This window comes from Cydia fagiglandana, chromosome 8 (assembly GCF_963556715.1).
Source record: "Cydia fagiglandana chromosome 8, ilCydFagi1.1, whole genome shotgun sequence".
In the NCBI taxonomy this organism is placed as follows: Eukaryota; Metazoa; Arthropoda; class Insecta; order Lepidoptera; family Tortricidae; genus Cydia; species Cydia fagiglandana.
The window spans coordinates 14,912,933-14,925,116 of NC_085939.1; the positions used below are offsets into that span (position 1 = coordinate 14,912,933).

The following is a 12,184-nucleotide window of genomic DNA, read 5'->3' on the forward strand; positions in this document are numbered from 1 at the left end:
GTGAATAATATTAATCTAATGTAGTTCGAGGAATCGGCCCCTGCACTCGTCATCAAAATTTCGAAATAAAACAAAAGTTCGCACTTTTGCCGTATCCTCGTGCCTTGCATTTAGGTATAACTTTTGTAAAGGGCAAAGTGCGTTGGGATGAATAGCTTATAGTTCGAGTTCTCAAACTAATATAAATTTATAATAGTTCAACACCGAGAAGTTTATAATAAATAGTTACAGGGTTTATCGGGATAAACAATCGGACGGAATATTCCGACTGTAAACTTCGTAGCAATAATTCTTAGAACTTAGTTCTAAGCCGGGTCCAGAAGGGAACGTGTAATGCAAGATTACGGGTTATATTGCGAAAACGTGTGGACGGGCGGTATACAACGTGAAACGATAAAAGGCCTGTGCACACCGGCTGCGTGTGCGTGACGTGCACGTGTGCGTGCGGCGTTGTTAGAATACAGAACCTTATGAGAGACGCCACACCGCTTGCGTGACGTGTGCGTGTGCGGCTCCAACATTTTAGCGCACGCGTACGTGCACGTCACGCACACGCAGACCGATGTGCACAGACCTGAATCCGGCAGGAGCATTCCGAGCCACCCACACTAGCGTCTCCCGAGCGTCGGCGTCTAGTCAACTCTATGGCTGCTGCTTGACGCAACATTGGCGCAACTGCGCAGCGACGCCATTTTCCATAGCGCTGACTTAAACGCCGACGCTCAAAAGACGCTAGTGTGGGGTGGCCCTAGATGCAATGCTTGTAGTGCCGTCCACGCGCAGTATTCCCGTTACATTACACGATGCCTCTCTATTGTATACTGCAGTGCTAGTGAGATGGACTGCGATTGAATTTACGCAGTTGCTAACGAAAACGTCAAGTCTACTCGTGGTACGGGTACTTATAAACTTACTTTAAGATTTTCTGCGGTGTGCGAGCGAGACTTCTACATATGTACTGTATCACTCACACAGCGGTGCGGTGTACGGACATGAGTGTGATGAACGTTCTACTTTTTCTTATTTACTCGTAATGCATGTTAATTATAAGATGTAATGTTTCGAAAAGATCTGTCCCGCCGAGTTTCTTGCCGGTCCCATATTGGTAACCTCCTCCAATTGAGCGGCGACTTAAATCTTCTCGAGGCTGTGATGTGGGGTTGGAGCCGGTGTAGCTTTATTTGACATTCATAAGCGCATCGTAATATGCCTACTTGAATAATAAACTTTATCTTAAACATTTCAGGTACTAGACGAGTACATGCCAGACTATAAGCTGTCTGTAGAGACGTACTGCGCCCTGACCCTCGTCCCCTTAGTCCTGATCTGCCAAATCAGGAACCTGAAGTGGCTGGTGCCCTTCTCGGCCGTAGCCAACGTGCTGCTAGTCATCTGCTTCGCCATCACTATGTACTACATCTTCAGCGGTCTACCTAACCCGAAGGAGCGTATCATGGTGGCTAGGGTTACCCAGTGGCCGTTGTTTATCAGGTGAGGCCATAAGTTGTTCGCAGAAATCGCGAAGCGTTTGGTTGACGTTTGGTGACCGAAGAGCTGGCGGCTACCCTATTACCTTTTCATAATACCAAAATCGCATGATCTGACGTATGGATTTACCCGAGTTTGAAGTTAAGCGACTCATATGTCCCTTTATTTGAAAGCGAAAAACAAATTCCATACAATTTAAACTTTTAATTTATTATATCCAGAGAGGATAATGGGCACTACGTTTTCATGTAAAAGTGGTTTTACTGCGGGCGTCCACTTTCATCTAAACTTTTAATTACTTAAGATTGTGATATACTGTCTGCACCAAATAATAGCGACGTTTACGGTCCCAATAAAAACCGTCATTTTAATAGGTCACTTAACTTCAAATTTCAAGATTAATTCTATCAAACTGTTTCGCAGTTTGGCAGTCATGTTTGAATGTAACAACCATGTACGGTGTCGTTATGGTACGGTTATGTTATTAAAAAAAAATAATAATAATAAAACCAATTTCGTAGAAATACCTAATAAAGATATATAAAAACCCCGATTAATTTCGATAGTAATTAAGTGGTTTTGAAGTTCTTTGGTAATTACCAATTATAAACTCATAGACAAAATTAAAGGACCGCCAAAAAAAGTATAATTACAAATTTTCAAATTACTTTAGGTGTTGTAATTAAGTAATTAAACCTCTTTTGCGTTCCTCTGAATTTGTCCATGAGTAAATTAAACTTAGTCACAGAATAAATAATAGTAGTAGGTACAGAAGACTCACTCTCTAACAAAACGCGTTTTTTACGTTTAGGACAGATATGACCCTACTCCTACTGCCAAACCCTACGCCGAGTCAGGGCTGTAACCGCGAAAATCGAAGTTCGCAAATTGCGGGGATTTTCTCTGTCGCTCTAATTACACCTTCATTGGAGTAAAAGAGAAAGATCCCCGCAATTTGCGAATTTCAATTTTCGCGGTAGACGCTCAGACGACGCTATGGAGCCACGCCGTTACGTCGTCGCCCAAATCTAATATTTAGTTAATTTCAGTTTTATGTGTGTTGTTTTTCTTTGTTTTTTCTTTTACTTTGTAGTTTCACAGTGCCTTGGTTTTATAATGTAATGCTGTGTTACTTATTTGATCAATAATAAAATAAATAAATGACCGCTAGGTAGCGACAACGCCACGCGCGGCTGAAGGCTAGCCACCGAAATTGGTGTGGGACGGATGTACTTGTAGCTACCTGTTAAATCGCGGAGTGAGCCACGCCTGGCTTAGCCTTGCCACGACTGTAAATATGGTCGATACTGTATTTGAGTTTTATTCTGAAATTGTTTTTCAGTACAGTAATCTTCGCGATGGAAGGCATCGGAGTTGTCATGCCCGTTGAAAACGAGATGGCGAAGCCGCAACAATTCCTCGGATGCCCGGGGGTTCTTAACGTTGCCATGACTATAGTCATTTCACTGTACGGGATCGTGGGATTCTTTGGTTACATCAAATATGGCGACGAAGTGAGGGGAAGCATTACGTTAAACTTGCCGCAGGATGAAGTGTAAGTAGTTCATGTTTGGTGTGTGAGCCAGAACCCTTTTGTTTTGCTGCAACGCACACAACAAATCTACATTTCGTTTACGTTTTTCTTTTATCTTAGTTTCTTAGTGTTGTTTAGTTTCATTTTTAGCAACCTGGCTGAAACGTCGGGTAATGGATATAATAATGAAATTTAACCGCGTTAGACCCGTTAATGACATTAATTAAAGTCGAAATGACTTCATGACAAGGCGATTTTGCGTGCAAACATATTATTGCGTGCAATCAGAGGGCCTACCGCGATCACCGAAATTCGCACGGGCATCTTGACTTCATTGTTGCTAGAAATTTACGGACTTCAATTTTTGCGGTTAAAGTCCAGTCCCGGGTTCTTTGTCTTGTGAACAGATTTCGTGAATTCCGTCTAAGACTTAGACGGACTCTATTTACAACTTAGTTGGTGCGAGGTTAGCTTAAGGAGCCCACAGATTACGTACCAGTTGGCCGGACGATATCAGCCTATCATAGTTGTTCAGAACTATCACCTTTTGCTATTAACTGACAAGCTGATATCGTCCGGCGAACCGGTAATTTATGGACCCCTTTAGAATAAGCTATCAATATTAGGACTAGAGGTTAAACGACGACTTGTAAAATAAAAAAGTTTCTGGCAAAAAATTCATTTTTGGTACAAGCTTTTATCGCTGACTGTACTTTTCTTTCCACAGGCAATTAATACTCATCGAGACAATTCTAAAAACCCCAAACACAATTAGGTATCGTTGTTTTATCACAGAGTTCCTATGGCCACCTCTGGTCTCCATTATCAGATCAGCTCGATGACACCATAATATTGCATTGTCACCCGACTTACGTATGTATGAAAAATTTCAGCTCAATCGGAAACCGGGAAGTGGATCAAATTTAACTTGCAAGATTTGATTACAGACAGACAACGGTCAGGTGAAACTAAATAAAAGCTTGTAACAAATGACTATTATTCATGCTACGCTTTATCTTTTCAGCTTGGCACAGAGCGCGAAGATCCTCATGGCGTTGGCTATCCTTTTCACATACAGTCTTCAGTTATATGTACCCATGGAGATGATCTGGAGAGTGATCCACAACAAAATATCCGTCAGATATCACAACATCACGCAAATCTTCATCAGGACTGCTGCTGTTGTTGGCTCAGGTACAATATCGAATGAACTTTTTTTTTTCTTTTTTTCTTAGCCTATTTGTGTGTCCCACTGCTGGGCAAAGGCCTCTCCCCTGGTTCTCCATGACTCCTCGAATGTTACTTAGTACAAAAAAATCTAGTGATTTTGATAACTATAGGATGCAATATATAATAAATAAAAAATAAAAATGTTATTTATTAAGGTATAAACCCATTACATTTCATTAAGAACAATATTACAATAATAAACTAAACTAAAATAAAGCTATAAACTACAACTAAAAAAAGTAGGTACTAATTATATAGGTGCAGCGGAAATCTTGCTCATACAGTAGCAGGTTGTGTACACTATATTAACAATAATATCACAGTATATAGTAGTGTACCCTATGATGGGCGTGGAACCAGTAATGGGACAAAAAACCACAAATCCTGTAAAATAAGTGTCTAAAAGTAGTTTATAAACACTGCCTGTATATAATCATAAATAAGAGTCCTAGAGCTGTTTCAGTTTGAAGTTTCATTAAATTTGGTTGTTTTTTAAGAAATTGGCGTCAACCCAAAAGTTGTCGTGTCACTGAAAAAAAATACCACTACGAATTCTTAACAACTTCGCTAAGAGAGGTGAGTTAATTTATTAAATTTTAATTAATTAATACTTGATGAAAACTAAAATGTGTTTTGTTAATTGCATTTACCATGAGATAAGGTATACAACATACTATGTTGTGAGTCCACAGATGTAAAAAAATAGTGGTATTTGGCCCAATCCCATTATAGGAGCTGTAAAACTGCATACCTCCTATAATGGGAAATTTACATAATGATGCTTGCCATGCCATCATTTCATGTTTAAACAATACAGAAGTAAAATCTAGTTACGAAATATGTCAACCAGGAGGTATGCTCGGACTTCGGATAAATTAATATCGTTTTTTAGTGTGGGTCAAATCTTGGTAGCCGAGTTTGAGCCACTTTCCCGTTTTCCGATTGAGTTGAAATTTTGTATTCGTAATTAAATATGCAAATCGGATGATAATGCAATATTATGATAACATGGACCAGATCTGATGACCTATTTCAATATTTTATACTGATAGAGCAGTGTCCATTACTGGGGGGCCCATTACTGGAGCTTTGGTGTCCATGACTGGAGAAAAATAGCATAGTTTTAATTTGTTAAGTATGTGGAAACTCATTGCAGTATCTTTGATACAACACGCCTGAAACATGAAAGACGGGTAGGACTTTCATCTTTCAATACGCTAAGCGGTAGACCATTCACATGTATTAGGGAAATATCACAAATACTCCAAATTCCCTCTTAAATGTCCCATGACTGGTGCTGTTACTATATATATATATCCTTACTTACTGCTGTGGTGCAGCGACCCGAAGTGAATCTTGGCCTCCGACACCAAATGCTACTCTGTCCAGTCGACGGTGCCGAGTTCGCTAAGTACTTAAGTACTTAATCACTGCAAGGTGCTGGCTTTTGTTGCATTTGTGTGCGTTGCGCCTTTAGATGTAAGCGTAGGTGCATTGGGGGCAGGATCAGCTTAAAACTAATACTCATAAACTAGGACCGTAAAATGGGGTGAGTGGGGTCAAAACTGAAATTCAAACCTCGATAACATTTTATTTTTACATATGAAAACTGAATGGTGTATATAATAAGTGTTCCGGACGTTTGTATTTTAGTTTTTATTTTATTTTAGGTAGTTCCATTTCATAACTTTGACGATAAAGAGTAAAACCCAGCTCACCCCGTAGTGCCTTGTATTTGGGGGTTTTCATACAAAGGTGATTTTGGAAGATTGTTGGATCGATTTTTTATTATTATGCGTATTACTATAGCTCCATTTTAAATTGGAATACATTATTTTTGTAGCAGTAGCCTTAAAATCCCTTCTCACCCCCCTCTCAAACCTTCTCTCCCCGTTCATAACCCACCTCTCCCCGCGAAACCTACTCACCCCGTTTTACGGTACTAGTAGGTACATCTCTATGGTTTGTCGACGACAAACAGCAAATCAAGTTTCGTGTAGTGTATTAAAGTCACCCGAACGTAAAGCTTTTCCTGGCCGTTTGCGAACTGATTACTGTTTACTACATCATTAAATACTTATTTAAATTCTCATTCAAAAACTTACTTCTTGGAGTTTCAAAATCGTTGATACACAAATGAAAGCAACCCCGGTACAGCACAAAGAAAAACCTGGGCTGGGAGGTGCGATCCGCGTGTCTTCGCCAAAGCACGTGGCCGCGCGGACCCAAATCATCTCCACTACACCTTGTAAAACAAAGTCCCCGCCACTTCTGTCTGTTTGTGTGTTTGTTCACGATAAACTTATTTTCATGCGGTTTTCAGTGTGCGAATTATTCTTGAGGAAAGTTTAGGTGTATAATTAGCTAACCCGTGCGAAGCCGGGGCGGGTAGCTAGTGAAGTATAAAGCAGAGTATCAATCATAAATATCCATTTTATTCTCGACCCACAATTGCCTCGGATAAAAATAAATGTTATTTTATGGTCTTGTACAATCTACTATTTATTTACAGTCGCCCTAGCAGCAGCATTCCCAAATCTGGAGCTCTTCATCAGCCTCTGCGGCGCCATCTTTTTGTCGACCCTCGGTCTTCTGACACCAGCCATCGTGGACACCGTTCACAACTGGGACCGAGGACTTGGCAGATTCAACTGGATATTATGGAAGAATATCTTCATTGGCATTATATCTCTAGTGGCTTTGTTTGCTGGTTCGTATAAGAGTATTAGCGATATGGTCGCCAAGTATGGACGGAGTGAGCATTTGGAGATGAATATGAATTTAAATATGACCAGTGTTAATGGGACGTGGGTGTCATAAAATTATGTAAAAGTCGAGGAATACTGTAACAGTGACAATAATATAAGATCCTTATCACATTTCTTATTTAATGTGACTGTGAAAATGTACGCAATAAAATATGTATGTAAATTGAATTCCTTGACTGTGTTTGTTAGATGTGGATGAAAATGTAAAAAATTTTTTAGATGTGGATGAGAATGTAAACATTTGTTAAATGTGGATGAAAATTAAACATTTGTTAAACGTGGATGAAAATGTAAAGATAATTAGATCGTGTGTAGATCTGAAAACATCGCTTAGCTATTTACAATTACCAAGTTTATCTCACACGGTTATCACATCACACTGACATCGCAATTGGAAATCCGAATGGAGATGAAATGGAAGAAATGAGCCGTTGTCAACTACGTTTAACCCTTTTATATGTCATATTTGAATAGATGTATATTTCGTTTGTTGTATGTAATAGTTTTAATTTAGATTTTTATTGACACACATATTAATATAAGTACATTGACTTTATTTCAAGCATAATATTTTAACTTATCTATCTTATATATTGCACTTATCACAGAATTAACTGAGAGATTATTTATTTCATAGGAAAAAGAAAGTAGAAAGACAAATAAATAACTTATGAACTAAATACCACTATAAATAATACTAAATTAAATGCCACCAAATATTTATATTTATTTAAATGTATTTTATTTAAAGTATAAACACAAATAAAAAATATATCGAATAGGTCAGTTATAAACTGGCTATCAAATATTAACTGAGCATATGAATTAACTGGGTAAATAATTTTAAGTTTATACAACAGAACAAAATAATCGCTACGTAAATTTATTTTATGATAGTAATAAGTATATCTGTCACGCAAGTAACCACTATGTTTTATTTGTACAAATCTGTTCTAATACTCTTTCGGAAACAGGTATTTTTGTGTACAATTATTATTTAAATAAATATTAATTTAGTCTCTTGCTTTAAAGTTAGTGAACAACTGAACATTAACTTAAGCGTATCTGATTTTCACAGTTATAAATACATCCATAATTCAGAGTTATTGTAGCTTTTGTAAAATACGGTTTGAAATAGTAAAATATTGAACAAAATTGTATATTTTTTGTTTTATTCTAATAATGGTGGAATTAAATTATTTACTCCGATCAAAGCCTAAATGAAAAATCCGGTTAAAATCATTTTGTCTGTTATTATTGACAATTTTATTCCAGCTCTTGTGTAGGTTTATAACAATGATTTTTCAATATTACTTATTAATAACATTAAGATTGTGACTAACATGTAACTGTACTCAGTCACATAAAGTCGCTGTGACTCTAAATGACAATTAGGTTGTGATTGTTAATAGTTTTAAGGATAACATCCACTGTGGAATATAAAATAACAATAATTGTATGTTGTACAAATTACGCAATGTGCTTGAGGGGTCCCAATAGTCTAAATCCATTTACCTTTACACCGAAGTAAAGGGTCATCCATTAATTACGTCACACGAATTTCTAGGTTCTTTTACTACCCCCTCCTTGTCACACTTGGTCCAATTTGGCAAACCCCTCCCCCCTAGTGTGACGTCACATTTTTTCTACGAAATCGCCAAATCGAATTAAGTAAGTACCTAAGTATTAATAATATTTTATCAAATTATTTTTGAAATATTAGTTATTTTACAACCCAAAACTGCTTAGGAAAGAAAAAAAAACGAATTAAAACGATTATCGTTTTAAAAACTTGTTATTTAAATGTATAGCGAATAAAATAATTTAAATAAATTTTCGGTTACTGATGAAGTTAAAGTAACGTCACAAAGTTTGTGTCTCCCTCCTCCCCCATGTCACAATATGTCACATTTTCTTGACCAGGGGGTCCAGGGCCCTCCCCCTAAACGTGTGATGTAATTAATGGATGACCCCTAAGTCACGAAATATAGCCTGAAATACATTGTTAAATTACGTCGGGTTCCACCTATGTCCTTTAGGTATATTGGTAAAAATATCCCAATTAGTCAATAGCTCAATTTGTAGTGTAATAAGTTTGAATATCTACCAAGATTTATTTTATTTGCATAATTATAGCGTACCTATTAAAATACAACATCTACAAGTATAATATATTAAGATTTATATGAACGAATTCGATTTCAGTCACAATGCGTTCTGCTCATTTTAATCTACTGAGGAGAAAGAAGTGACACACTGTGATTGGAATTATAGCCCAATAGGCTTCCAGATGAAAAAAAAATATTGTAAGGCATTTTTAAGCTGGTAAGAAGTTATTATTTAATATTATTAAGACAATTATAATTTCCATCGCCAATTTTGGATTTGTCACCAAATGATATCCCGTATTCAATATTTATTCCCAACAAATAATTATATTGTATGAATGCAAACTGTCTCTAAATGTAAATAACCAACTTAATGTTAATTTGTATCCAAAACAGTACATTGGTGATCACTATTTACTTTAAATTTATGTTCCCAAGAAATAATTAATTGAACAAATTAGTAGATATAATGAAATCACCAAATAAATATACGCGTGGACAAATTTAAAGACGCCATAAAAAATATCGAATTACTGGATTACAACAACCTAAAGTAATTTTAAAATTACAGTATTTAAAAAATAAATTGCGTTCCTCTACATATGACACTGAGTTTAGTTTGATTCTTAATGATGTCATCAGCTTGACAAATATTAATTAAAAAAAACGATTCAGAACACGTGGATATTATTTTGGTGATTCAATTTTGGTAACAAATCTATTATTTTAGGGACCAATTTTATTGATTAGGTAATATGTAAAACGTAGGTTATATACATATTGATTTGGTACAGATAAAAACGAACATATTTTTAGCATAATTTAAATGTAATATAGTAATCAAAATGTCAGAACCGCTGGAACGGTTATTTACATCAAATCGAATGTTTTAAAAATGTTTACAACTGCCAGCTTCATACAGTAAGCGCTTGTACTAACAGATATGTTACAAAACTACTGTAATAAAAGAAAACATACCTAAACAAGAATACTTTGGTTTTATTTTTATCTTGATCGTCGAGGTTTTTCACTCCATCGATAAGAAAATGAAGAAAATTAACGGAAAAATATAATACAGTGGAACCTCGATAGCACGAATCTGAACGGAAACGCCAAAAAGTTCGTGTTAACGAGTTTTCGTCTTACTACAGAACAGAGGGTATGCACTTTGAGAGGTTCTTATAGGTTTTTATTCGTCTTAAAGAGGTTTATAGTTACAGAGCTAAAATAAATGAAAAATTCGTCCATATTAGAAAGATAATTATACAAACATTATAAAGTAGGTACGGTCTTATTATTTTCTTCGAGTTTTGATAAGTTATAATTACGAGAGAAGATATTAAAATATGTCTATTTATTCGAGTACGAATAGAGGAAAAAATTCAGATTTAGAGTTATGGAAGTTAGTATTCGATAGCCGTGAAGGGAATCGTAGATTAGGACGAAGTACCTAATCTACGATTGCCTTCACGGATAAATGTTTCAGGCGCTATACTTTAGCTTCTTTTACTGATTCCTTGTAGACGAAGTCGCGGGCAAAAGCTAGTAAGTAGGTACATATTGCTGAAAAAAATGGATCCGGAAACAAACAAATCCTTATTATTTGTTTGCTAAAGGAAAACGACTCCTAAGCATAATTTTTATGGGTCTATTTTCTAAGCTTCTGTGGAGAATGAGTAAACACAAACACAATTTTCCTCATGATTCCTTTGTTTTTCAAATCCCTATTTTTACTTACTTTTTTAGTAGTTTATATACGTTCTCGTTACCAGACGGCTAAATTAATGTTATTATTATTTTGTTGAGCACATATAGGTAACTAAAAAGGCGTCAAATGACATAACCTGTGTAACTAACTTACCTACATAACTTAAACCCTTTATTTAGCGGTGTCCAAAATAGGTACTGTACACAATCTTTTTAGGGTTCCATACAAAACAGAATAAAATAAAGATTTTAATGGGGCTCCCATACAACAAACGTGATTTTTGACCAAAGTTAAGCAACGTCGGGAGTGGTCAGTACTTGGATGGGTGACCGTTTTTTTTTTTGCTTTTTTTTGTTTTTTTTTTTTTTGCATTGTGGTACGGAACCCTTCTTGCGCGAGTCCGACTCGCACTTGCCCGGTTTCTTATTGTATTTATTTCTTAACTAGAATCATTGATAATGTTCAGCGCCGAGGAGGTTTGAATTTAACTAACGACCTTCCGTGATTTTTTGCCAAATTAACCTCGTGCCGCCCAATGTGCAATACATTGTACAAAGTGACACTCAGCATAACTGCCCAGATTTTAAAAAATTAAATTCAGAGCTAAACGCCCAGTGTGCAATACGCTGTACATAAAAGTTGATCAGATGTCAGTTATAAATTTTCGCGCAAAATTGGAATTTACCTAGAGGTCATGAATGGTCGGTTCAGTGGCGACCATTTTGGCAGCTGAAGTTTGGCAGATATTCATAGACAGTGTTGTACTTCCGCAATTAATTCAAACCCGCACGACAAATGGGTATATAATCTCGATTTATTAAATGAATCATGGCTTTTTTCGTTTAGAGAGTGACATAAAAATTATCTTCAATGTTTGTTTTATGGAATTGTACTGTTATTTTTTTACAAAGGCACAAATAAGTAATTTTTTTTCTTAATCGTAAGATTATGTTCATCATATTGCACACTGGGCGCTACTTTTATAAAAATACATAATATAACCTACAACTGAAGGTTCCTTTTTGATAGTTTATTTTTAGGTCTGCATGATGATTTACTTGTTGAATACGAGCTGGAAGACTTTTTGCCATTACATAATAAAATTCGTGATCCTGAATGCCAACATTCCGGTGATGAACCAAATATTTACAGTCTTAGTGAAAAATAAAGTTTCCAAGAAAGTGATACTTAAATACAGCCAACATACAATAACTTATACATTAATAAGAAGGATATTAAATATTATGTTAAGGAAGTTTCTTAACTATTTTTCAGACCGTGTTATAAAGCATTTCAGTGTCAAATATGAATGTTAACATACATAAAAAAAGTGGCCCAATACTAAAAA

General features: G+C 36.0%; 1 protein-coding gene and 1 long non-coding RNA gene across 2 annotated transcripts in view; one reads left to right on the top strand and one right to left on the bottom strand.

Annotated features, from left to right (window-relative positions):
* Window positions 1-10,117, top strand: part of LOC134666778 (proton-coupled amino acid transporter-like protein pathetic) — a 68,041-nt gene extending 57,924 nt beyond the window's left edge. Inside the window, exons 7-10 of the mRNA XM_063524063.1 lie at window positions 1,247-1,491; window positions 2,831-3,043; window positions 4,047-4,216; window positions 6,765-10,117. Coding sequence (XP_063380133.1) covers window positions 1,247-1,491; window positions 2,831-3,043; window positions 4,047-4,216; window positions 6,765-7,072 — 936 coding nt within the window. The 3' untranslated portion in view covers window positions 7,073-10,117. The remainder of the gene's footprint in view (window positions 1-1,246; window positions 1,492-2,830; window positions 3,044-4,046; window positions 4,217-6,764) is intronic.
* LOC134666857 (uncharacterized) overlaps window positions 1,032-12,184 on the bottom strand; it is a 183,477-nt gene continuing 172,324 nt past the window's right edge. Inside the window, exon 2 of the long non-coding RNA XR_010098555.1 lies at window positions 1,032-1,110. This is a non-coding gene — a long non-coding RNA (uncharacterized LOC134666857). The remainder of the gene's footprint in view (window positions 1,111-12,184) is intronic.